The sequence below is a fragment of the Dromaius novaehollandiae genome, chromosome 14, assembly GCF_036370855.1.
Source record: "Dromaius novaehollandiae isolate bDroNov1 chromosome 14, bDroNov1.hap1, whole genome shotgun sequence".
NCBI lineage: Eukaryota > Metazoa > Chordata > Aves > Casuariiformes > Dromaiidae > Dromaius > Dromaius novaehollandiae.
This window is the reverse complement of record NC_088111.1, coordinates 2263097-2289933: the sequence shown is the minus strand read 5'-3', so window position 1 is coordinate 2289933 and position 26837 is coordinate 2263097. Positions and strand designations below refer to the sequence as shown.

Here is a 26837-nt window from a genome sequence, read left to right as displayed (position 1 = left end):
AGAGCGCATCGGCCCTGGCGGAGGTGTGACGGGAGATCATGGCACCATCCGAGAAGGGCCAAGCCATGCATGGTCCAAAGCTTGGTGCCTCTGGTTCTGAAATGATTACGTGACGTGCAGTTTGGTGACTTATCCCAAGCATGGTCATCTAGCATAAGTTTGTGCGGGGTCTTTGCCCCCATAACTAAGCCAAGCTGTGCTGGGAAATCAGTGTCGTCCAGGAGCGGTGAGGACCGTCCCCAAGAGAGGAGCCCAGCGCCGCCATCCCGGCAGGGAGAGCCATGCGGAGGTTTCACGGAGAAAAAGAAGGGTTTAGGTCAACGCGTGCTGTCAGCCAAGGCAAATCCTCGTCTGCCTCGCCAAGGATGCCCTAACCCTGGGCCGTGCTGCGCTCAGAGGATCACAACTGCGAAGACAGCGGTAATGCAGCTGACACAGCTTCAGTCTAAGCGTTGGCCAGACAGATCTATCAAATAACACACGCCTTTCGCAAAAATGGCCAAGAAAGCGTTTGCCGGGACAGCTAGCCATCAGCGTGTTTGACAAACCGTCTGTTTTGCTGCTAATTGACTTCAAGCGGGAGGTCCTTGGAGGTTTATTTTTGCAAAGCTCAGGGATTCACAGTGTTCTCACCCCCCTCCCACCCGGGTATGATATTAACCCTTTTAGGAATTTGCTTGTTGGTGCCTGTTCAGCAGTCGCCTTGGCTGGTGGTGATCGTCGAGGTTCAGCTGGAGTAACCGAAGTTAAAAATGTGTCAGGTTCATGATTCCACCCACAGACCAGAAAACGCCAAACTTATATTATTTTTGAATCCCCTGATTTTAAAGGCTGGGGGAAATAAGATATCTTTGCTTCTGACTTCCAAGCAATAAAGAGAGGTGAATCACTACTGAAAAAAAAAGAAGTCTAACGGACCACCCAGTCACTCCTTATAAAGCTGTAAAATGATCCGCTGCAGAAGTGGCAAAGTGGAGAATTATTTTCTTAATGTTACTGCAATTGTGCAAGGCAAATCAAATCAAAAAAGGATCAGCTTTTCCTAACAACGTAGCTAAGTGAAAAGTGTGTTAATGAACACAGGCCAATTAATATGCATTGAACGAAAAGCTGAACCACGTATGGGTCAAAGGGGAAACTCCAAACCTATTTACTGCTTTGAGTACAACATTATGTTCAAGGACTTAACATGTGTATGTAATTCAGATTTAAATACTTTTTCCCTTCATAATTCTGGGTAATTATCCAACTCAGGATAAGTAAGTAATTTTTTTTTACTAAATAGTAGTTAGGACTTTTGTTACTCACTGTAATTGGTCTGATCTCCCCCTTTTTTAGGATCGTGTGACTCTGCTACTTAAGTGTCCTGCCAGCATTTTAGAAAATTGTAACTTGCAAACCACTGTATTTAAAAAAAAAAAGTGCTGATCTCAGAAGCAAAAAAAATGGTGCTTTTAACATTTATTTGTTTTTAATTTTTAATGAGAAAATGTATGTCCTTTTTCATTGAATGCTGGTTGGAAGTCCTCAGACCAGAATTGTATGGGAGCGCACCTTTTGCTCCAGAGAGTCGGGCCCCAACAGGAGACCAAACGTAGGAAACTGAGACTTTTTCTAGGCCGTAAAAGGTGACGCTGGCTGAGTGCACTTCAGGATAAACCAGAGGGAAACTCCAGGGACTAGAGTTCCCGGAGGGAGGAAATCCAGGAGGGATTCCTGGAGGCGGGGGGGACATAATTAAGACATTGGATTTATACTTGGGAAATTTGGGTCCTATTTGTGGCTCTGCTGCAAGACTCCATGTATGATCTTGAGTAAATAAATGCCTCTAAGGAAGTTTCCCCAGAGAGTGTCTTTGAAATAAGAATTAGGTGCCAAAACTCTTCCGTTCTCTGCCTGTAACACAGGCATAGTAAATCCCAATTTTTATGGTGCTTTGTTGCGTATGTTTAGATTTGGTTTCTGCAGGACAGGAACTGACCTCTTACAGTCTGCTTTAGCAAGCCCAGGCTAAGCGGGTCCATATTACAGCTGGAAGCTCCTCGTGTTCTGTGAGTACAGCATCCTAATAACACAGCTCCAGGTGATGCCCAAAAGCCCTCGGAAGCAACTCGACCAGGCTTCTTCTGAAATAAAGCTGGGGTCTCATTTCCTTGTCCCCACCGGGAAATTACACGTGTGATTGGCACGTCCCTGGAAGCCGTGCTCTCCAGCGAGCCCCAGAGCAGGTTTGGTCCCTCACGCAAAGCGAGGGCTGGTGTAAAGGAATATGTAAAAAATACATTGCAGCAGTTGCAGACTTTGCAGTGTGCAGGCAAAGAGCTGCCCTCGTGCTGTAGCGGTTGCACCGAGCTCTGCCCGAGCTCTCGTCACCTTCACCAGGGGACGAGCGGCTGCAACGGGTCAGTGGGATGTTCTCTTTCCTTGGGGCGTGGTGTTTTGATGTTCATTGCGGCTTTTTTTGTACACGCTAGAGAAGGCGGACTCGAGGATGGGCTCTGCAGCTGGCATAGAAAGTTTGCGATGGTCTCGGGCTCCCTAGGGATTTTGTTGCGTTTGGCTTGAGCCTGCCCGTGGAAGGGGCAGTGTTTCCCCTACAGACCGACCGTCCTCGGGTTCGACGCGGCCCGAGGAGCAGCCGTGGTCGTCAGCGGTGGCGGCTGAGACCGCGATCGGTCCTTGAGCATCTTCCTCTTGTCATGTTGTGCAGGGTTTCCGAAAGCTTCGTAGCATGTTCGGTGCCCCGGAGGGGGAGGCGGGCTGAGGGCCAGCAGGATGGGGATGATGAAGGTCATTGGAGAGGAAGGCCATTCGCCCTGCCTCGACTCCTCGTCCCGCGGGTGAGATGCTGCGGTGGCGTGGTTTAGTGCGTTTGGGTTTTTCGGAGCCTTGAAACTGTTCTTTGACCACAGGCGCTAAAAATTGTGAGTAAATAGTTCACAGAAAGATAAAGTTCAGCTGTGAGAATAGTGAAGTGTTCTCTAAAACAAATAATAGTGGGACCAATCAAGGTTACAACTCTGAACCCAGCTGGAATGGGGGAAAATTCTCATTAGCTGGCCTCAAGTCTGAAAAATAAATGACTTTGTTACATCAGGGCATTATTTTTCAACGTGTAATACATTAAGTCAGCTTTATAACCTCATTTTTTTATAGGCAAGATGGTGAGACTACTTCATTTCCTTCTCTTTTTTCCTCCTTTTTTGCTTTAATGTGTCCAAGGAACAGCTAGTTAATTAGAATAACTAGGGCTAAAGCCTAAGGAATATGACTAACGGGACAAGAATTCATATCAGTCTCAAAACTCAAATAGTCCTGAACAGGCATCAGCTGCTTTTCTTTTCTTGCCTTTTTTTTTTTTTTTTTTTTTTTGATGGATTCCTATATATTGTTTTATGCCAACATGCTAAATCACTTATAACATGTTCCTTTTTGCACGCGCGATGGCTAGACGGTTCAGCAAGGCAGGCAGCGCTCGGGAAACCCAGATGTGTCTTCATGGCAACGGTGTTGGGTTTGGCTCTGCCTGACGCGTTGTTTTGCTGGCATTTAAGCAAGTTCGTCCTGTGCATTGTGCAGCTGGTGCAAGCCGTGGTGTCAGCAAGGTTGAACTGGCAGCGGGCCCCGCTCGTACGAAACAGGGAACGAGTAAGTGCTTTGGCCACGTTAGGTTAAAAAACACATGCTTTGAGCGTGAAAGCAAAGCAGAGATTTTGAGTCCGGCAATTTTGAGCATCTTCTGCTGTCCCAGCCGCGGGCCGGAGGGGTGAAATGCCGGTGTCCGAGGCGCGGGGTCCCGCTTGCTTAGCTTAGGGCTGCAGAAAGGCTGAGCAGCTTGGAAAGAAGAGCAATGCTAGTAAGGAAGGAGAGCTGCTTCTGTGCATCCAGGTTTACGTGACGCTCTAACGAAGGGCTCGGGCGAGGGGGTTGTAGCTTGCTGTGAGCAGAGGGGTAGCTGCATCTTCCCTGCGGCTGGCCTATGGAAACGGCAAGTGACTTCATATAACCTCATATAACCTGTAAAACAGCCACGTGCTGGAAGATGTGATCTGTGGCCAAGGCGAAACGGGCTGTGCCCAAACAGGACTGCTCCGTGCTTGTTTAGATGTGCTGGAGAACCGGGGTGCAAGAAGGTACCTTGTGTTTGTCAAGGCATTGTAACAGTGAGAAAAAATAATCCCTGCCTACAAAGCCCTTTCCCAATACGTGCGAGTGTTGAGAGACTTTTCCGAAGGCTTGCAGATTTTTCCACTTTGCCTTACGCATGCAAAGCATTCTAACAAACAGGCAGTAAGAGCTAAAATTAAAAAAAAAAACTCTTAAAAAAAAGCCACAGTCTTATCGTTAAGAGCTGCTCCTTAATTAGAAGTTCCAATATTTCCTCTTGAAGGGTTTCAGAAACTTTGATTTCACAGATACGGAGGCACGATCAGGAAGCAGCCAATTCCCCGGGAGCCAAACCACCGCGCGGTCCCGGGGAGCGCTATGGAAATCAAGTCACCCTATACTTTGGCTGCGCTTTTTCCCCCGAAAGCGGTGGCAGAGCTCACGCTGCGAGTCAGCGGGCTGCATTCGGGCTGGTGGCCTGGGCGGGGGGGGCTTGCCGTCGTCGCTGCAATCCCGAAGAAGAGGAAGATCTGCGAAGCACGCGAGACGGCGCTGCCAGCCAGGTTAACCGCCGGGGCAGAGAGCCCTCGAGGCGAGTTGCCGGCCGAGCCGCAAGGGCAGACGGCGTGGGATCGTCTTCGGCAGGGCTCGGCGTCGCCCGGGCCCCGATGCCGCTGGCGCAGAGACGATGGCGATTCGGGGAGCAGTGGCAGAGGCCGTAGCTGGAGGTCTGACAGTGCTTGTTTTTTCGACGTTGCTTGTTTTTTCAGTCGTCGCCCCGGGCTCGGAGGACCTCGAGCGACTCCCTGCTAGGTGCTGCTTTCAGGGTGTGCCAAGGTCGGCAGGAGACAGAGTTCCCTCCGCCGGGCACCTTTCGTGTCTCCGAAGACGCAGAGCTCGGGAGAGGGTTGAAGAGGTGCCAGCCTGGCAGTGCAGGAGCAATCGAGCGTAAATGGTCACACGTGGGTTTTTCCAAAGCCGTTTTTAACGGGGCTTCGCTGAGCATTTAGCAAAGCTCGCGGAGGTGGGAGCCACTTTGGCCCAGGGGCCGTGGAGTCTCCTCGAAGCCGCTGACGGCCGGGAGCAACCCGAGGCTGCTGATTTGAGGTCGGTGCAGTGGGTGACCGCGGTGACCACGGAGCAGCTGGCCACTGCGTTTGCACACTCTCATTTCCTTTGTTTCCAAACCAGCTATTGCAGCAGGAATTCTTGCTGAAACCCACGCTTGCTCTTAGAGAGCAAACCCGGGTGCAGGTGGAATTTCCTTTCCCTGCTGCAGATAGCAGTGCCTGGAGAGCTGGCCGAGCGGCTGCCAGCACCTGCCGTACCCTGTGCTTCGCTCTTTCCTGTCCAGGTGCTTCTCATTGTGAGTGGAAACCTGAGCTTCCTCAACTGGCTAACCATCGTGCCCAGCATCGCCTGCTTTGATGACGCCAGCTTGGCCTTCCTCTTCAGCTCCAGGCAAGGAGGTGTGAAAGACCAGCTGGCGCAGATGCAAGTCAAGCGGGCGGCTGGAGAACAGCTTCCTCTGAGATACGGTGAGTTATTGCTGGAAGGAAAAAAGTTGCAGACAGGTGTATTCAGCATGTTTGTCTGGAAAACTGTCGTCATCTCCTTCTGGAGCAAACATGTATGGGAAAGGAGGTAACTGCTCCTTCGTGGTCCTTCTCTGTGGTTTGAAGGTTGTCTGGATCTTGCATTGATGACAGATGAGCGCAAAAACAGTAGCTAATTTATAAATGTCTGTCACGTTATTGCCACTAGAGGGCACGTTGTTAGTGCAGGTGTATTTATCTTGGAGCGGATAAGTCTCTGCAGCTAAAATTCTGACATCTTTGCTCCTGAGAGTTCGTATTCGTTGCATTCATTGCAGTGAGTGTCAAACCCCAGCCCCAAATAAGCAACGTGGAACTGCACAATTTATCTTGCAAATTTTTTTTTTTTTTTTGGCTATTTAAAAGTCGGGAATGAAACACCCAGAGCGGCTTGGGGCAAGGATTTCATTTTTGAGGCTGGAAGAAGCAGTTCTCGTGTTTGTTCGCTCTCAGCCCTCTCCCTTCCCCTGTGACGTGGTCGTCTTCCAGCTGCTGGCACGTTGCTTCCCTGGTTGAGTAAGTAGCTGGACACGAGGCCAGACTTCCAGAAAGAACAAAATTCATTGTCAATCTGCTGTGGCTCCAGTAATGCTTTTACTGACTGGAGAAGAGACCCAGCTCCTGGGAAAATGGTCTTTCTCCACTCAGCGGCCACTTGGAGAAAGAAGGCCCATGGAGCAGCTGCCCGGAGCTGTGGTGTCCGGCTCTCCTTGCCACCGCTGGCAGCAGGGGCACCGTGACATCGTGGAGGGAGTTCCCTGAGAGCGGGCATGAGACAGACTCATATATTCATATTATGAATACGGAAAAGCAAATACAAGGGTTTTTTTAAATTAACAGAAGGGGTTATGGTGGCTGATGTACCCCTCTGAAGTGATTTTTGCAAGCAGCCCTATTTGCGAAGATTGCCTGCACAAGCAACGTTGGTCTGTTTTTCACAGGGCTGCGTAACAGATGTACAGTTGTGTCTGTAATATTTTTATAAACCGCATTTAAGCAACAAATTAACTATAATATCAACAACAATTACAGATGCTCATTTTTAAATATACTGAACATCTGTCAGAGTGGTGAAGAATGTCAACAAGATACACATCTGTCTCTAGTGCTTTCTCATCTACCAAGAAACACAGTTTCTTAACCAGAAGTGTTAATTCCAGCAAGGCTAATGCAGTGTCATTAAACTTTCTATGTGTCCTATCGTACATATTTTGCTGAAAGGAGAAATCTTTAGCAGCTTTTCGGTTCAGGTGCCTCTGCTTTAGAGGCTGTGAGGGTCTGGAGTTTTCCTACCAACTGTGTTTTTGCATCCAGCCCCAGACAACGCTCAAGTTGCACCTCCTCGTTGGGGGAGAAGCCGAAGGGTGCTGCTTTGCTGCATCGCTGGATGAGCTGCTGTTAGAGGGAGATAGATCCTTTGATGAGGAACTTGCTCCTTTTCTGTGGTGCTCCCAGAAAACGATACCGAGCCAGTAGTAGCCGTGAGCAAGAAGAGCTGTCCACACTTAGCACACTTCCAGATTTTAGAGGTGTCCCTGTTCTGGGTTTTTTAAAAAGGGGATTAGGATTAAGGGGTAGGGTGTCTGTTGTATTCCGGATGGATCTGGGTTTCTGGATATGCTAACAGAGCAGGTGCTGATGGGCTGCGCGGCAGAAGGCTTAGAGGGACACTCGCCCCAGGTCACAGGGACAGGGGACACAAGGTTCTCCATCAGCCCGACTCATGACCAGATTTTACGAGGATCTGGCCACATCCTTGAAGTACACGTACGTAACTGCTACCGAGACCTCTAATCCCCATCGCTAGTGCTCCGTTCCTAAAGCTCTCTGAAGATGAGAGGCCCTTTCTGTCGGTATCTAGGGGCTTGATCCTGATCCCATTGACTTATGTCCTATGCTCCTCCCCTGAGTCTTGCTCCATTCTTTGCCATGTATTTTTTTCTGAATTAAACCATTTATTCTGTGGCTGAGTAGCTGTGACCCAAAGGGCAGGAGCATGATCACCACAACACAGCAGGCGTGTCAGGACCGAGAAGGTGCTGACAGTTCATGGGCCAGATCTCCTGAATCCAGAAGTTAGGGTCATGGTCACTGGGGGAGTTAAAGATGGGCAGCCCACGCATGGCCACGAGCAGCGAGGCCTCCAGAGCCACGGGCACTGCCTGTGTTGTGCAGCACTTTGCGTCCATACCTGCTCTTCGTTCTCAGCTAGAAAGTCCAGCCCATCTAAAAGACAAAAAATGCCCCTGCCCGACTCCTACGTTGCTTTGCCTGGTCGCAGGGGTCCTGCAGCGGTGCAGGGGGCGAGGAGACGTGTCTCGGCGAGCTCCCATCCAAATCAAATGATTCTCCAGAAATGTTCTCAGACTAAACAATTATTAATAGCTTCTGAGAGAGGTTCAAATAAACATCCCTCTCCTGCAGAGATAAGGGGAAAGCTGCATGCAATTGCTTTGAATCTGATCCTTTGGCTGTTAATGTTAAACAAATTAAAAACGGGCATAAGCACAAGAACTCTTTAGAGGTCACTTGTGCTTATTTGTTTGATTGCAGTAGGACTCTCTTTGGACTGAAATGGCACTTAAATCCAGCACAGCCCTGTTCTGTTCTGAAGAGGGTCTTTCCTGCAAACCAAATGAGAAAGCACTGGCGAAGCAGCACACTTCTGAAACGTAAAAGATAAGTAACAGAGAGAGATTTGCAAAGGAAGAAACGAGATCTGAACAGAGCGAGGGAGCGAGGGGCAGGGATCTGCAGGAAATCGAAGCTGGGCGGCAGGAGCTTCGGGGCGGCGCGCCGGAGGCAGCCGCGGTGGGAACGTCCTGACGAGCTGGAGGAGGTCCACCCCGAGCTTGAAAGCAAGGAGGGCAATTTTGAACAAGGTGCAAGTGCCAGCTGTGTTTTTTCCCCCTATACTAAAACAGCGATTAATCTTACATTTTAGACATTCTTCTTTTTAGCCCTTTCTCAGACTATTTAGAGAAAGGCAGATCTCTCGAGCGATAGCGTACGGCCCCTTGGCAAGGTCTGTTTGATTACACAGGAGCGTATGTCAGCCCGAGCCTGACGTGGGAGCTGAAAGCTGCTGTTAGCACGGCCAGGAAGGGTCCCGTCAAGCCGCGCCGGGGCCGGGGTCGCTGGCAGGGGCGGTGGGGAGAAGCGGGAGCAGCTCCGGACTGACTGCCAGCGCTGAAGTCACTTTCTTCTGGTCTGGTTTTGTGTCCCGAACAGGCTGCTACGTCCGCAGAGTGGTGAACATCTCCTTCGGACTCCTGATTGCTTATCTCAGCGTCCCCGTCATCCTAAACCTCCTCAACTCCAGACAAGTCATGAACACCTCATTCAACCCTCTCCGAATAGTGAACACGTACGGAGCCTTTGGAAGGTATATTTGTTTTAAGGGCACATCATACAGCACGAACTATAGTCAGAGAGCCAGTCTTTAAGCCTTAAATCTAAAGAGAAATCCTTCCAGTAGCAGGTAGACTTGGAATACCTGTTTATGAGGAAGAGGGAAAAAAAGGGCAGGTGTCTTTCATACTGAATTAGAATTTATTTTCCTTAGGGTATTTTTAATTAGCTTGTTATATTGAGGTAGCAAACAGAATGGCAGGATGGAAATATCCATAGAAAAGTTCATCTAGTGGATGGTCTTCACCACTGCCAGCAGGCTTTATTTATGGCGAACTTCTCTTCCCGTGTACACACTTGTTCTCCCTCGTGTAAATATTCCTATAAGCTCTTGGGCAGCAGGTTTAAGGCCAACAAAAGGAAGTACTTTTTCCAGCGAGCGACCTGGGGAATGCATTGCCACAGGAAGCTGTGGAGACTAAAGTGTAAATGGGTTCCAAAAAGAACAAGAGAGAGTCAGAAGACAGGCACAAGGGCAGTCTGGCTGCTGCCTTCAGCGCAGGAAACCCCATGTATGGCAGGAAGGTGGGGACCGAGCAAGGGGAAGCGTCTAGGTCTGCGTTTGGAACCGTTCTGTTCTTCAAGCCTCTGAGGCTGGGCTTTCTGGAGGCAGGTCCCTGGGCTTAGGTGAGCCACGGGTCTGACTCAGGATGACTGTTCTCGTGTACCGTCCCTCTCAGCCCCTTCCTGACCAAGACATCTGTGAAAATACTGTTTTTTCCATAGAGCAAAGAGGTGGAGAGGTTTCTGCATGCCACATGCAGGGTTATTGCTGCTGTTGTTGTCGGTGATGCTGCAGCGGGGCCGCGGAGCCGGCTGGGAGCGAGGCCACGTGACGCTCACAAGGAGCTAGCCGAAAGGATAAGGCAGCCCCTGCCCTGAAAAGCTGAGAGCTGCAAGAGGCAGAGGGGAGGCCGGGGGCTGAAATCACAGCAGAATGGGCAAAGCGGTGATTTACGGTCATCCCTCTAATTCCAATGCCAGATACCAAGAAGAGTCTGTTCAGGTCCTTGCCCGGTCCGTTGCTCTTTGAGTGGCATCTGTCAGTCTTACGGAGCTGGCCGAGAGCCGACGCGGGTCACCCTGGGCTTGCAGGGAGCAGGAGTGTGGTCATCGCGCCGCTTGCGTGCAGACCTCCCAGGAAAGCCCAGCCGCGGAACGGAGGAAGCGGCCAGGTCCGAGGGATTTAACCTCGCTGGAATCAGGGAACGAGAGGGCTTCAGCAGAACACGGTGCTACACATCTAACAACGGGGCTACTCTTCCCTGTATAGACCTGGGGTTTTGCCCACCCCGCGACCTCGCTGTGGTGACCACGAGGTGCTCCCCAGAGGCTGGAGCCGGGGGTGGGCTAGGCTCCTCGTGACTTAGTGGGCTCTGGACACGATCCCGGAGGAGGAGCCGGCTGGAATTAAGTAGGTATTACACGAGGAGAATCAGGTTGGCTGTTGGAAACGCTGGCTGAGCAGCTGGGTGAAGGGGAGGAGCAGGTCTCACTGGGAGCACTGGAGATGCAGAGCACACCTAGATCCATCAAAGTGATTTGCTCTTTTCCCCCATATTTCAAATAGCAGAAATGTTTGTGAAAGCGAAACTTAGAGAAAACACGATTAAAAGTATCAGCACTAAAAAAGTGCAAAACAGCGAATTTTCTCCTATTTTTCAGAGAGGGAAAAATAACCCTTGAACCTCTTTGAATGCTGGAGTGGTGAAGCTACGGGAGATTGTTTTCTTTGGGTTGTTGTTCTTCTTTTTCTTCTTCAGTCTATGGTTTCTGTTTCAACAGTTAGCAGAACCTAAAGAGCATGTGATGAAATGCTGCTGTAATATGTTTGTAATTCCAGCCTATGTAAACCAATAAAAAGAGGATTGCAGCTTATAATGAATATACGATTATGTGAAACTTGACATATTTTGAATCACACAGTAGGAACATACTTTTATTAGTAATTTGCTGTCCCTGATTTACAGTGTGTTTCTAACCATTGGGCAGCTAGCCACGGCTCATAACTCAGCCCAGCATATAATATGGAACTTGGCTGGAGGATCCAGAAATCTATTAAATGTAGGTAACAATTATAAGCAGAGACATAGAGCATTCCTTGAGTTGTAAGCATCTATCACTGGAAGTCACTGCGGGAGGAGGAGGCTCTGTGCTCCAAGCTTTCGGTTTCTTGGGTTGAAAGAAGAAGGAGCAATATAGTGAAAAAATTAAAAGTGTGTAGGGAGCTGGGCGGTTTTGATAGGCAGAGTTATGTTGTTTTGCATTTGTTGCAGAAAACAGCTGTCCAGCGTAGAGGAGTGTCACTGACAGGTCATTGGAAACCTTGACAGTCATGTTTTCGCGTGGGCTTTCTGTGGCCTGGAGAGTTTGCTGTGTCTGCTGCCCACCTTGCTGTGCAGCAACTGGCAGATCAAACAACAAAGGGAAAATGCATGACTTGTCCTAAAGCTGGGCTACTTTTTACCCAGTTTCCACACATCTACTAGGTACGATGGGCCTTGTTTGTTTTCCTTCTCTGTTTCCCTTGGCTTGGTTTGCAATGGCTCATTCGTCACCTCCGCCTCCTGCTCCGGCTGAGCAGTAGCTCCAGGAGACCTGTCTTCCCCCGGGACGGTGGAAGGCCTGGGGGCGTATAGACAGCTCTTGGTGGTGCCCCAAGAGTCAGCTGCCGGGGGGTCCCCCACCTGGGGCCGACGGGCTGCCCAAGGCCACAGCAGATGTAACCGATCACCCTGGACCCGCCGCGAGCGGATCCTGCCCTGGGCCGTAGCCAAGGGGGAAGGGGAGCTGAGCACCCCAGGGCAGCCGTGCAGCGGGGAGAGCCCGGCTGGCGAAGGCGATGCTGGACTTGCCCCAGCTGGAAGCTGCTCTGCTGATCCTGTGGCTGGAGGTCGATGTGCACAACAGCGCGTGAAGCTTCCCGTGCAGAAGTCTTCACTGGCTGTGCCATTAGGGCAGCCGCACGTGCCAGTCGCAAGCCTCTATTTTTGCAAAACCTGGCTGTGTGTTGGCACCTTTTGTTCCCATCCTTCATCTCCCCTCTCTCACGTCACCAGGAGTCTGTGTCCTCAGAGAGCTCTTGCATCGTGGGAGTCATTTTACATCATTGGTATAACAGGGATAAAGGTTTTCTTTGGAAACTTGGGACAAGTTGCCCAGGGTGAAGGTGCTCACCTGGGACTTGGCAGACGCTCATTATACTCTCTCAGTGTCTTGGGCAAGTGTTAGGCTGTGACCTAAAAAGACAGACAGACCTCTGATACCCACTGATTTCTGTAGGAAGCGTCTTCCTGGGCTTCAGTCTCCCTGGGAAATAGCAGTAGTGCACTGTGATAGAGGGGAACTTGGGAAGACGGGAAAGATGGAGTTTTCCAAGTGCCTTGGTGCTGGGGGGAGAAGAGCATGCCAGACGGAGAGCTGCTCTGTAGGTTGCTGCTGTAGGATGAAAACATCACCAGGCCAACGAGGTAGTTGCCTTGCTGACTCTGAGCAGCATTTTTCACCACTTGAGAAAAATAACATATAATGATGTGTCCCACAGCATCACCAAGGAGAGGACAGAAGTCGTCATTCAGGGAACGTCCAGCGAGGATCCCAATGATCCCGCGGCTGTCTGGGAGGAGTACGACTTCAAATGCAAGCCCGGGGATTTGAAGCGGAGGCCGTGCTTTATTAGCCCCTACCACTACCGCCTGGACTGGCTCATGTGGTTTGCTGCGTTCCAGGTAGGTGTGCGGGCGCTCGGAGACTCCCGCGCCGCCTGAACCGGGAGCAAACCCAAACCCCGGTGAATTCGCTGTGTCCTTGGCGTGGGCGGGGGCTATTTTAAGCTCTAGCTAAGTTTATTCGGTAAAACAAGCAAACAAACAAAACGGCGCAGAAGGACACACAGACACCCCCAAGCCCTGCAGGTTTGTCCAGTTTTCCAGCAAATCAGGCGGTTTGAATGATGAGCTTTGTTGAAGTCACCTGATACTTGTTTTTGTGCTGGGAGAAGAGGAGCCTCCAGCCGAAGGACGGGGTATCCTGTCCCTTTGGGGTCCTCCAACACGGCTGGTAGCCCTGAAGGATGACCACTGCCCGTGTACTGAAAGTCATGGAAGTTGTACGTGAGGGGTTTTTTAGTGGTTTCTCAGCAATAATAAGATTTAAAAGCACTGAGGACGTGGGTGGACGGCACCTGTCTCACAAGCGGCTGTGAGTGGGTGGCATTACTGCTGCCGGACCGGTGTCCCAGCGCGGCGGTGGCTCATGGGGACGGCCGGGCGGCTCGAGCTCGCTGCCCTCGTGGGCAGCATCTTGCCGACACGGGGGCCTTGGGACCCTCTAAGCGTTGTCACCAGGTGAAAGCAGCAGGCAGAGGACAGCTGTAAATTAAAAAAGGGAAGGGGGGGGGACACTTGTAAAATTAATTCTTTGATATCTTTTAGCCTTTTCTGCAAATTGTCATTTGTGACCATGCGAATTTGCACTGGATTGTACAAAACTGAAGCTCACAAGAGTTGCGTGAGGCAAACCCGGGGCAGAAGACTGCAGGCCTTTCTCTTTGTTCCCGTACCCTCGCCTGCGCTCGTCCCCTCTCCTCTCCCCCTGCCCCAAACCTCTCTGTTTTCCTTCTTTGTGGTATTTTCATTTAGGCGCCTTTTGGATTCCTCAGTGATGACATAACCATCTCGCTTTGGCTATGGTTTTATATTTACCCCTCCAGTTTTCGCGTGCTGGAATTTCATTTAATCTGCATTAGGTATGCTTATCCCTCGGCAAGACGGCAGCAGGGGTTAAAGCTCCAGCCAGCGCGAGGGCAGAGCGGGGAGCGGAGGTGCCGACGCGCGCAGGGGAGCTGCCGGGCTCAAGCCCGCGGCGTTTCGGGAGGGCTCTGGCACCGGGGCCGCGGTCCGGGTCACCCGAGAGGAGGCTGCGGCGGCGGAGCGGGGAAGCGGATCCGAGATGAGAGAAAGGCCGTTTGTTTCCAGGGCAGGAATATCCCTGAGGTCTTGAAATACAAAGTGGTCTCAGGTTTAAAAACAAATGAGGACAGGGCATAAATACTCATGCATCATACGCAAGTGCTGGCCGGGCTGGTGCTGAGAGACGCTGTTAGACACCGGCGCGATCTTTCAGCGGACGCAGCCCCTGTGCTGAGTGACAGTGATGTATGTGAGCAGCCCGGCGAGGAGGAGGAGGAGGAGGAAATAACACAGCCCCGTTCGCATCTTTCTTTCCTTTTTTTTTAATTCCCTGCAAGGTTCCCGGAGTGTTTCTGTGAGCCCGTTTGCACGGGCGGTGGTGGAAGGCACGCGTGCAAGCAGGGTCCTTCCCCAGCCCTCCGACCCGGCATCCCCCACGCCAGCCGCGCTCCCTTCTCCCCTCCCGTGCTCGAGGACCGTGGGCTTCCCCGCGGCCTCTCCGTACGAAACTAGACCTTCGGGAAGCAGCGGCAGCTCCTGCTTAGAGGTTTCAGCAAAAGGAGCAGAAAGGAGGAAGAAACCTCTAACAAAACTGCATGGAAATGGGGGTGAATCCTGCTGCAAACAATAGCAACATAAGTAACACAGACACAGCAGCAAACGCTTGCAAATGCGGATGTTTAAATTTAAGCCTGTAAATATGTACCTAAGCGTGTAAGTAAATCTCAGTTTGAGTAGCTGAATGTTTGTTTGAAAATTCGGAGCTGTATATTTAGGACGAGGTGTCACGCCTGCCTCTTTGGAAGGACGGCTGTGCCGCTGCCCTGTCCAAGCTGTTTCAGCTGCAGTTGTTCGTCTGTTGCTTGAGTTTGAATCACACACAGTAAATAGCTGCAGAGAGAAACCAGAGGTTTAAACTCCAGAAGTAAAGTCAGACAAGTTTTGCAAACCTCACACTGTAATTTATGGAGTCCATTAAGTCAGCTGCTTCTGCCCCTGGATTATATTTAATTTATCTTCAGAAGTTCTGGATTTTTTTGTCCCGCTGTTCCCGCTCCGCCCGATCGCTTCCAGTGCAGCGGGCCGGGGGGCTGCTTTGGCAGTTCGTCGGAGGTGGCCAGCTCAGGATCTGACATATCCAGCTTGTGACAAGCTGCGGAAATGCTTGCTGCGTTTGGGGGAAGATATTTACCATCCCGTTGTGCCGCTCGTGACAGGTTCCTCTTTGCACCTCATCGCCGCTTGATGTACGACGCCTGCCTTCGCGCGGGCTTTCCCGGGAAAACTTCCCTTGGAGCCCAGCAGCAGGATTCGCGCTAGGGGGACAGGATGGGACGGGACGGGACGGGATGGGACGGGACGGGATGGGACGGGACGCGCCGGAGCGACGGGCCAGGGCAGCCGCGGTGTCGGACCACGTGCGTAGCCGAGCTGGAGGCTTCGCTGTGCCGCTCCACCCCCACGCGCGTTTCGTTAGTTCACTGCTTCTCAGTTGCTGCTCTGGTAGCGCCTTAATGATGTGTCATGTAATGTGACATTATTTTCCAGGAAACGATTTTCATCATGTTAACTTTATTATCTAAAGATAGTATCCCTTTTCATTTGTTTTCTAAATCCCCTCTTTGTCTTACACGTCTCGACATCCCATGGGTGCTGTAGCTCTGAATTAACGTCCTTCACTCAGTTCTGGCAGGGACATGGCCCGTCCAGAAACATGTCTGCGTTGCTTCTTCCTGCCTGGAGAAGGGAAAGCTCCCACAAACTGCCTGCGGTGATGGCACGCAGCAATCCATGGGGCGTTTCCAGCTGTTTCTGCTGCCTAGGACAGCATTCCCTTTGGTCCATCTCCCAGCTGAAAACGTTGTCACGTGTAAAGTGAGTTAGGATGGACTCAGCAAGAATAATGTTTGTCTCAAGAAAAAATTGGGCCCAAATCCCACCTGCATGTATTCAAAGAAGAGTAGCTTTATCAGTTGGAGCAATACTCCTGGCGCTGGTGGCACCGCTGGCAGGAGCAGGGCTCCTCTGCGGTGCCAGGCTGGTGATCGCTGAGGTACTGACATTTCCAGATCACAGCAAGACTTGGAAAGGAATTTGACTCTGGCTCGGGATGAACATTACACGGGATTGTTTGGGAGAAAGAGGTTTACCCAGACTGTGTCTCTTGTTCCAAAGCAGAAGCCGAACTGGTGGCCCTGATGGGGCAAGGGCACTGCATGGCTTTCCGCAGAAGAGAGGAGGATACTTGCCTTGAGAGAGCTGGTCACTAGTGATGGTAGAGGAACCCAGAACAGTTTGGTCTCTGCCAGCTGGGATGCTCATTTATTAAACAAACAAGCATTCTTCAGCAGTCAGACCTTCGTGAAGGAGCTAGATAGGCTGCAGTGTCTTCTGCATAGTGCATTGTCAGAGGAGTTCGATGTTCCTGTTCCCGAGATTAGTCCCTGTGGATCACATCGTTGGCTGGTGCAGATTGGCCTACCTCCATCAAAGCAATTTAATCCAAGGTCTGACCCAATATATTGCAATGCATATTTCTAAGAGGAGCCATTACGAAATGGAAAGAACAGCCTGACATGCTCATTGAATTTGCAGGTGCTACCAAGGTGTGAGTACGGTGGAGGACAACATCTAAGCGCATGGTCATCTTGCTAAGTTTGGTCTGCGCAGACAGGAGACGAGTGCCTGGTGCTGCACACGGCAGTACGGGATGGAGCAGAGAGACGTTCTCCAGGGAAGCCTCTTGGGCTCAGAGCACATCACCAGATGAGCAGCATCCAGCGACGTTACAGCGTTGTGGAAACAGCAAACACCACACCAGGGTTCGGCACACAAGGTGCATGGTGTCACCCTTGCAAGGTGTCACCCTTGCAACACGACCAGCCGAGCACACGAGTTCAGGAAAACTATCGGCCAGTTGGAAAGAGCACAGAAGGACCCACAGGCAGAGCAGAAGTCCAGAAACCTCGTTCCATAGTGACAGATTGCACAAATCCACATCAGCTGATCCAAAGAAGAAAAGGGAAAGACAGACAATAAAGCAGGTTTGGAATATGTGAAGACCTCCTGCAAAGGGGCAAGCAACAGCGTTCTCTGTGTTCATGTGGAGAAGGAAGGAAAGCATGGACTAAATGTCAGAACATGGTTTAATCTCAGGGAAATTCAGCCTGAGGATTAGGAACAGCTTTCTAACAGGGGGGCAGTTTAATGACAGAGTTGATTGCCAGGAGTGCTGGGAGACTCCCAGCATTGGAGGCCTTTAAAAACCAGGTGAGTGACAGTCATCGCAGGAGAGGGGAGCGGGCTCTGCTCCTCCCGAGCTGGTTTCTTGCCCAAGGATCCCTTATTGTGTTAGTGCAAAGACACCCTGTTTTTACATATCATTAAACCTTTGTCTCTCCTCCAGCTACTGATGGGAATGCTCCTGTAATTATTCAAATTGTCATTTATGGTGGCTATTCCAGCCATCGTAACCCAGTGTGGAGCCGTGCTGTGCCACTGGTGCAAGAAGCGTTATGGTCGGACTCCTGGCAGGCTGCGGGTGGATTCAGCGTTGTTAATAAATAACAACCAGAAAACAAGATACCGTTCATAGTTTTTATGCTTTAAGTTGGTCGCTTTTCCTGGTACTTGGATGTCTTAGACTTTGCAAAAGCTGGTTGTTTATAGTATAAAATATTTGTTCTTCACCATTGGGCAGCAGTGGAAAGTCTTCACTGCTCTGAATAAAGAAAAATCAAAGGGAAGGCTTTTTCCCTTCTTATTATAGCATGAAGGTTATTTATTCTGTTCAGGTTGTGTAAGCTTCTCCATAGCAGGGACTACGTGTTTGGCCAGTGCAAAAGAGCGCTTTTGGTGCTTACCAAATAATAACTAGTCGAAAAATAACAAAGCGATTGCCATCTTGATATTGGTTTTTAAAGCTCCGTGTCTTGTTGCATTATACCTTGAAACTCTTCCAGACGTCTCTGACTGTTGGGAGGGTCTGTGGCCTGAGGTGTGTATCTGAAGTTCGGGTCACTTCTTTTTTGTATGATCAAATAAAGTGGGAATTGTGTTACTGCATCCTAATTAGGGCGAGGGCAGTAAGCTGGATCCCAGGGATGCTGTGCAGCGAAATACTTGGTACGTTTGAGGCTTGAGGAGTGCGATACCAGATACAGCACCAAAGCCAGTACCAGGGTCTATTTCTTCTTCCTCCAAGCATCTTCCTTCCCCGATATGTGGCTGTCCATCTCAGCTGACCTTCTCTGCGTCTGCTCACTGAGGAATGTCCTAGCTTCAGCAAGGGACCTGCGTCAGCGTGCCGGCAAACACGGACACGCCGGCTCCTCCACCCAGCAGCACGTGTTGCTCTGTCGTGGAAGGGCTCTGCAAGCTGTTATCGAACCGACCAAATCACAGCAATTGCGATGCAGTGAGAAGTGCATTTTCCAGATGTGCTGTTTAAGTTTATAGATAAAATTCAGCTGATTTCTAAAGAGAAGAGAAATGCAAGCAGCAGAATTGATGCTCTAAGGAACTCCTCTCTGTGGTGAAAGGGAGTTGTGACAGATTTCATGTTATTGCACGCAAACTGAAAGAACTGAGAAAAAAGCAACCCCATCTATAGAGAAGACATTAATATTTTTATAAAATATTTTCCTCAAACCTCTGTTATCGCGGTCTTCCAACCAGAAGGTCCTCACAGGAAAAAGAGCTGCATGGCAGCAGAATGGAGGAAGAGGTGTGTGTAACATCGTAAAACCCAAACCTCCTGAGCAGTGTGCTAAGTACGCTCTTTTACATTTCCTTTCTTTCCCCTTCTAAAAATACAGCCCTCAAGTCACTTCCATTTTCCATTGCAGCATTCATACATTTTGGGCCATGTTCAGAATGTAAGAACTCTACGTTTTTTTGTTTGACTCTGATTAGTTGTCTCCCTGTGACTATGAAAACTTTTCAAACCCTCAGGCTACATTCATGAAAACTGCAGGCTGGATCACGTGTTGATTTACCTCTGATAGCAATATTGCAATGGAAGAACGGGCCCAGAAACCCAAACAAGACTGTTAGCCTATCGTGCTCGGTACTGTAGAAATGTAGAGTAAGACCTCGTCTATGTAGGGAACGGTTGTTGTCTACAGTGGTTATTGTTTGTCCCTGTCTAGACTCTGTTCTGGAACAAAGTGACTTTGATTTCTGAATATAGAGGTGATACGGGAGCTATGCCAGGTGCACCATTTCCCCGGATAGGCGAGATCTAAGAGACGGTTCCCAAAGTCTCGCTCCGCTCTCTCACAGCCTTTTCTTGCTCTGCCTGGACCTGCTGCACTCTGAACGACACGCGCTTTCTCCTGGGACCTGCTGCTTTCCCAAGCGCCTTATAACAAGGTAGGCTAATGGATGGCTTTTAGCGAGGCTCGAGCGGCCGCCCCCATCGAAACACTATACGTTGAATCAGACCTGCTGAGAAATGGTTGCCTCTTTGGGAAGCTAATAGAAAAAGGGGATGTGGTTATTGGGGATAATTAGAAGTGAGACAACCTGACGTAGCCTTTGACCTTCCGTGGTTCAGTCAGTTGGGTAGCAGGATGGTAGCAAATGCCTCTGAGATGGGATGCTTCAGAAAAGCAAGGCATGTCTTTAGCTATGCCCTCTTTTGTGTGCGACACGGTTTAATTCTCCAGCGGGTATCTCAGGTTCCTTGCACAGTGACAGTTGAAGGCAGCCAGCTACAGAAGTGTACACGCTGGTGCAAACAGAGACGTGAATACATGGATGAAAACACCCAGGATGGTGGAGTTCCTGCTTTACACCCCCGAAGCGGGTAGGCTGTGATGCAGAAAATGCCCCTTACGACATGACGCTGGAAACGTGAACCTCCCCGGCCCCTCTGTCATCACGAGGCGCACAGAGAACCTGCGGTGAAAACGTGCAGGGCTCCCAACCATGCAAAATAATAACGCTGGGCTCCCGGGCCAAGTTTCCAGCTGTTTCCACATGTGTATCTCATACTTACCTCCTCCCGTGCGCCGTGCCAGGACTGCGATTCAATAAAATGCCACACTAATCCACAGTCCTTTTTCATTAAATGACCAATTAAAGCTGGAGGAAAAGGGTTCTTATTATTATTATTTCAGTTGGGAACATGTTCCCTGTAGTGCCGTGTGGTTTTACATATATTTTTTGCGATGATTATATTCTCTTCTACTTTGTTATCTCTGCAGAGTTGCGTTGCTACTGCATTCGTTCTGCCCCCAGCTTCTTGCCGTTGCCTGGCTTCAATGATGAGTTGCTTTTTAATTCTGTAAAGCTTTTAAATACTTCTGAATGCAAGTTAATGTATTCAAGGTGCCAGTGCCCTGTTTATGCACTGATTAAGGTTACGCTGCTGAAAACAGAAAGGTCGGAGAGTAGAAATGGTTAAAAAGTCTGGCAGCAGCATTACTTCGTGGTGCTGCTGTTCACCCTGAGGTCCGCAGTGATCCTCAGCTCCCGACGCTGGTCCGTGGGGAGGCGGAGGGAAGGAGCAAGCCCCGTCCCAAGGCAGCTCGCCCGGGGAGAGGTCTGGAGTGGTGGTACCAGCTGAAAAGTTATGCACGTGTTGTATATGCACGGCTCTGCGTGCACTGTCTGTGCCTACGGAAAGTCCTCTGCTTGGTGGCTGCGGTAACGTTGCTTTGGGAACCCCAGCTCGGGCCGGAGCTGGCCCTCAGGCGTGTTTTAGTTAGGTTGGTGATGGAGTTTGTGTTTAGGTTCATTGGTTGCTTTTTTGTTTTAAAATAAAACAACCCCCCTGGAAACGAAGGAGGTAATCACACCCACATGCGTGTCGGCGCTCCTCTCCGCTCGGGGCCGGGCGGTGAGGCTGGGCGGGACGGCGTGCGTGTCGGCACGCTCGGCGCCCGCGAGCGTTGGCGTTGGCTTTGCGGTTCGCTCGCTGCGCGGTGGCAGCGGGCGTTCGAGCGTGCTGGTGCCCCCAGGGCAGGTCGGGCAGGAGCACGAGCCGTAGCTCCCGCGCTCGGAAGGGGAGTCTCAGTCCCTGTGTCCCGCCAGAGATCCAGCGAGACTGATGGAGGGTCATCCATGCAGGCCCGGAGGCGTGTTAGGGAATGGGACAGTGGCTGCCGCTTAAGAAGGTCCAAAACCTGAGGATGAGCCCCCCGACATGACCGCACGCGTTCCTCAAAGCGATGTGTGCATTGGTCCTAGCTTTTTTTTGTTAACCCTTTGGATGGTTCAAGGTCTCACTCCCGTTTTGCATGCTCAGAAGTGGATCTCACTCCACGTGAATCTCTCCCATCCTAAACGTCACAGCTTTACAAATCGTACTGGGGTCTGGGTCTCACCGGAGCCACTGACAGGAACTGTCGCCTTCCAGCCTCGTAGCGTGGCGCTTCCCTGGACAGGACCCAACTCACCTTGACTATTTTTTCTCCCTTTGCCACCGTATCGCTTTACAGAGTAATGAGTTAAACAGTACAGTTGTTAGTGCTGCTCTGCTCCTGCATGCTCCAAGCATCAGCGGTGCATGATATCTAAGCCTTTGCGTTGGGGGCAGCGTGGGGAACTGCATTTGATGGAAATTTCTCACCGCAGACTTTGCTGGGGCCAGACATGTTGTAAATTTTACAAGAAAAACACTTTACAAACCAGAAGTCCAACTCTTGTGAGCACAGAGCTGCTAATTAACAATTTGGAGACCACGTGAGCCAGGGATCCTGTTCCACCGTTAGAGTCTCATGGTTATGAAATCAGGCTTTCAAGATTTGGTGTCCTTCATAAAGCTCTAGCTCCTGGAGTCTGGTGATTACGTAGAATTTCTAGTTACGTTTTCTCCAGCTTCTCCCCTACTTCCCTCCAGAAAGAAAGCCATCTAAGAAATAGTCCTTAAGAGCATGAAGAAAAACTTGAGAAAGTGGACTCTGGGGAGACTTGGGAACCTGACTCACAGTGTTTGCTCATCCGCGATTGCCGAGGAGGCAGCCGGGGCCGGGGGGGGATTCGTGCGGGTTGCGGGCGGGAAGGCGAGCGGGGACGCGTTGCGGGTTGCGCCGGGCCGGTGGGAATCCCACCGCGTGCAGCACCGTGGGTTTGAGGGCATCCGTGGTGGCTGGGCCGCCTGGACCGCAGATCAACCAACAGCTTGGTGAGGCAAGGTGGAAGTGGGAAGATGGGGAGCGGAGCTGCCTTTGGAAAGCTTCTTGGCTTAAATAACTGCGGTTTTCCTCTAAATTGTGATGAGCACGGGTCAGAAGCCCTGCGAGGGAGTGCTGCCTTTTGAAGGGCCTTTCCATCAGTGTTTGGTGTTTTCCAAGTCATTTCTCTCCTCTGTTTCCCGTAGCAACGGAAATAACAAACTTTACCATTGTATAAGATTTGCAGAGTAACTTTGCATCAATGTTCTGCATTAGTCACAGTCTTGCAGGTACAGCTGCTGGGTTTAGCTTTCCCACAGTGTCCCCTACTGCTTGCATTAAAAAATCCACTTAGGTACACGTTAAAAAAGGGGGAGAAAAGGCTTTATGGAAGTGTAGGGCACCGAAAATCACCAGAAAGGGAAATGCTTTCTACGGAGGCTCACGAAGACCCTTGCGAAGGGTGCAAGATGCGCTCCTTAATTCAGCGGCAGCTTAATTAGGGGTATAGCATAGACACTGGATGTAAAGAAGGCACGTTAGACTAACGGAAATGAAGGGGATGCAAAAGACAGGGATTTAGTAATAGAGAAGTCCCACACTGAAAAGTCCCGAGCTTCTGTTTTCTCTCTGATAACACCACAAGGGAAAGTAACATATCTTAAAATGCTGGATGGATTCTCATTTTAAAATACACCATTATTGTTTCTCTGGGGAATTTTGCTGCTAAAAGAAATGATTAAAATCAAGTGTTTGGAGTGCAAAATTAGCAAGAACGTCTCCAGCTAGATTAAATATGTGAAGTTAGCTGGCACAGCTAATGAACGGCAGCTCATTAGGTGGTTGTGTCTCGCCCACTCCCAGTGGTATCCGTACCCCGAGGAGCGGTTTCCAGATGAAGGGCTCCCTGCTTCCGCTCAGGCTCCCGCTCTGCCTCTCCTGGCAGATCTGCTCCCTGCCCACGCCGGAGGGTCTCAGCGTGAACCTTGGGGTGTTGGATCCTGCAGGATCTGTTCCCAGCAACACCAGGAAATTCATCGTTTGCTGCCCGAATCCACTGCAGTCCCTCCCCAGCAATGGGCAGAGACCGTGCAGAATTCTTTAATGCTGGTACCGACACGTGGTGAGTCCAGCAGTGTCTAACGTTGTTTTTTCTTTTCTTTCTTGTTCCTTCCCCAAGACCTATGAGCAGAATGAATGGATAATCCACCTGGCTGGAAAGCTGCTGGCGCAGGAGGAGTCGGCGCTGTCCCTGATGGCGAGGAACCCCTTCGCCGGCCGAGCACCCCCGCGGTAAGCTTTCCCCTCGGTCCAGGGCTGCAGGCACCAGGCTCTGTTCAGCACGGTCACTTGTCTCGGACATGCAAGCGTGGTTTCTGTTCCCTGAGCGTTATTTGTGTCTGATGACGCACAGGCGGTCTTTGAGTAGGGCGGTTCAAATATCAGGACACCAGGAAGACCTGGTGCTCTCAGCACCATAATTTCTTCCCGGTGCGCAGACGGACGGACGGACCCTTTGGTTGAGCTCGTTCCCAGGCACGTCTGTGAAGGGCTCCGCGTTGCTTCTCTTGGACAGGAATCCTGACTGCTGATGTGGTTTCCTGCTTGTCAGCTTTAGATTTTTCGCCATGATCATTTTGCAAGGTCAGATCACAAATGCTGTTTCTACCGGGCTATTGAGATATTTCAAAGACAAAACAGTCCTGCAAAAATAATTGGTTTTGTTGTCTTGGAGTTGTTTGAGTTTCAATGAAAAGACAAAGCAAATATCAGCAAGTGAAAAGTACAGATGAAAACCCAAGGCTTTCTACAAAGGGAAATTTTTCACAGAAGTGTCTATTTTGTTGACAAAGTTATTTTTAGCTGAAAAAACATTTTAAGGGAGTTTTGGATCAACTCAAGTAATATTATGCTCTTGCTAATATTTTCCATTTGAGGCTCTGGAGATGCATTGCAAACAGGGATTAAGGTTCACAGCACCATATGAACTTCCCTTAGAAACAGAGCTGATGTTTTTCAGCTTTAATGCAGTATATCCCTCAAGTCTTCTGAGGAGAGACTTGTTGTGTTTCTGAGATGTTAAGAACCTCCACCTTGTACCAAAGCACTTCATTTTAGATGTGCCCTTCAACCCTTCATGGTTTATATAGAGGTGTTTATGTATGTATATCTGTATATATTTTACAAAAAAGAGAACAGAAACGCAACAGAAATACAGCTGCTAGAGCGAGTTTCCCACAAATGCAGATTTTCTCTACCAAACTGCTTGCTTGCTGGGCACCCCGCGGAGCGTTGGTACGGGCAGGTGGCAGCAGGTTCCCTCCAGGCACAGGACCAGGACGGCTGCAGAAGCAGGTACCTGGGGGTTGCACACATGCTCTTTGCAGAACTCGCTTTGCCGTCGCTCGGTGCCAAGCCCGGCGCCGGGGCCCTCGGCGTGCGGAGCGGGGAGGCCGCCCGCGGCCCCGAGCCTCGCGAGCGCAGCGGCGTGCCCGTAAATCACGGTTTATTGCTCAGGTTGCCTTGCTGGGTCACGTCGCAGTTTGTTGGGTTACACAAGCAGTAGATCTGTTACACCAAAATAATTACGCCTTGGCTGGGATCCAGGAGGGTTCTCGGGGAACCTCTGTTAATTATGCCTACCAAAGGCGTGCTGGGCTATACCAGAATGCCCCTCGCCGCTCAAGGACACGGCTTTAACAATGTTTACGGAGGGTTTTTCAGCTCTGCTGAGCTCTGCTTGCATTAGCTTAGCATACCAGGAACAGGGCGTTGATGCCACCTCATCAGCCAGCCTCGATCGGCGATATTAAAAGGGACATGGAGTAGCCCACGAAACCCCTTTGATAGAGATCGAGTACCCTTTCTCGCTTTATTTTCTGTTTGCTTGCGTGCACGGGCAGCGATGGCGGGATCGCGCTGGCACTGCGGGGCCGTGGGCGGCTGGTGCAGAGGTCCTGGAGGCATCTGCAAGCGTGAGCTGAAATAGCGAGTACCGAAGAGCCTGTGATACTTTGGCTCCGTAGCGAGTGGATTTACTGTCCCCGTTCTCATCAAGCTTAGCTTATATCCCCAAGGAGCAGTGCTGTAAGTTCACTGAGCGGTGCTCGTTGTTTTCTTGCATTGCTTCTTAAAAAAAAATCCATAAATAAAGTCAGTTCTGAGTGTTGGCCGACCCTAGAGATGTTTAACCGATCCTGGAGCCTTTGGACACCAGCGGATCGAATTAGGTGTCCCCTGTTGAGAGCAACCCGAAGTCACTGCCGTCCGGTGCCTGCTGGCAATAAACGGCTCGTGCGGTTCACGGACGGACAGAAGCGTTCGATAATCCCGGAGCTGTTTATTACCCTGCTGTCCCTGGTGCCGTAAACATCGTTCCTGTTCCTCACCAAGGCTTAACCTGAAAATGAGACGTTACACCAAATGAAACGTGTATCACACCTCGCCTTTGGAGACATGGCCGCAGAGGAGCTTTCTGGGATCAGCGGTGTTTTAAAAAAAATCTGGTTATTGGATAGAGGAATTCATTTAAAAATGAAAGTGATGATGGGGGATGTGGTTGGGACAGCACTGCGTTTGCCCAGCGGTGAACAGTTAGCTGCTGCGTTCTGTAGCAGGTGAGGACGTTAAATGTTGAAGAATTTAAAGCGGAGGTGAAAGCAGATCTTTATCGAAAATAGCATCTTTCTGGTTTTGTTGGTATTTGCTGGCCAGCGGATACGTAGCGCCGAGGGGTGTAAGCAGGTCCATAGGAAACCACACGGCAGCTCAATGCTGCATTACTCTGGTTTAACCAAGCGGAGACTCTGTTTTCACTCTTTGGCAGCTAGTTTATAGCAGGAAAAGACCAGGATCCAGTGCTGGTTTTGTGTGTCAGCTGCCTTCGCTCTGGCATTGGTTTTGCTTGAAGTTTTTCGTGGGCCTCGTGCATTTTTGGGTGATGTAAATTGTTATTTTTATTCTACAAATACTCACTTTGGCCCAAGCCAAACTCCAAACCCACAGTTTAACTCTGGATCCCGCTTTCTTGGTCACATTGCTGCTTCCAGCAAGCCAAATCCCAACATCTTGGGGATTGGCACCGTCTGTGCTTTGGTCCCGGTGTACGGCGGAGGGGCTCGATCCCGCCGGCACGGGGATGCTGCGATCCGGATCCAGGCCCTACACCGAGGCATCAGGTCACTCGCGGTGCCGCTGCCGTTCGCGTTTCTTTGGTTGTTTGTTTGCTGTTAGCGCTTCGCCTGCGCGAGGGGACTGAAGCAGTTGGTGATATTTAGCTTTTACGCCCCATCGCAGTTCTGCTGAATTCACGCTCCCGGCACTCGCGGCTGGCCCGTCCGCAGCAGCCCCGCAGCCGCTTCGCACCCAGCGTTCGTTCTGCCCCGCGCGGCTCCCGGCTTGGTGTCCGCCTTTATGTTCCAAAACCGCCGTTTCTGTGCTCGATTTTGAGCAGTCCCTCGCTGCGTTTCAGCCCAGCGAGCTTCGTCCCAAACAAATTCGTGGGGGAGAACCTGGTAGTGAAAATGCCAGAAACCGGCTCATCTCTCCGGTCCTTCAGCATGGATTTAAGAGGAGGACTGGGGCGGTTAGAACTGAATTTACAGGCTGCCTCTTCCTTGAAATGAGACACCCTGACAATATTTAACGGAGGAGCAAACCCGCCTGCGACGGCCCCAGATCTGCGAGGCACCTTC

At 50.6% G+C, this 26837-nt stretch overlaps 1 protein-coding gene across 6 annotated transcripts in view; it reads left to right on the top strand.

Moving 5' to 3' along the window:
• LMF1 (lipase maturation factor 1) overlaps window positions 1-26837 on the top strand; it is a 231306-nt gene that overhangs the window by 161904 nt on the left and 42565 nt on the right. For 4 of the 6 annotated variants that reach the window (XM_064520068.1, XM_064520067.1, XM_064520066.1 and 1 more), the window contains exons 7-10: window positions 5462-5645; window positions 8934-9087; window positions 12658-12841; window positions 23324-23436. In XM_064520068.1, coding sequence (XP_064376138.1) covers window positions 5462-5645; window positions 8934-9087; window positions 12658-12841; window positions 23324-23436 — 635 coding nt within the window. Of the gene's footprint in view, window positions 1-5461; window positions 5646-8933; window positions 9088-12657; window positions 12842-16618; window positions 17728-19306; window positions 19397-19704; window positions 19818-23323; window positions 23437-26837 lie in introns of those variants that run through there. The other 2 variants (XM_064520071.1, XM_064520070.1) reach the window with 2 other exon arrangements.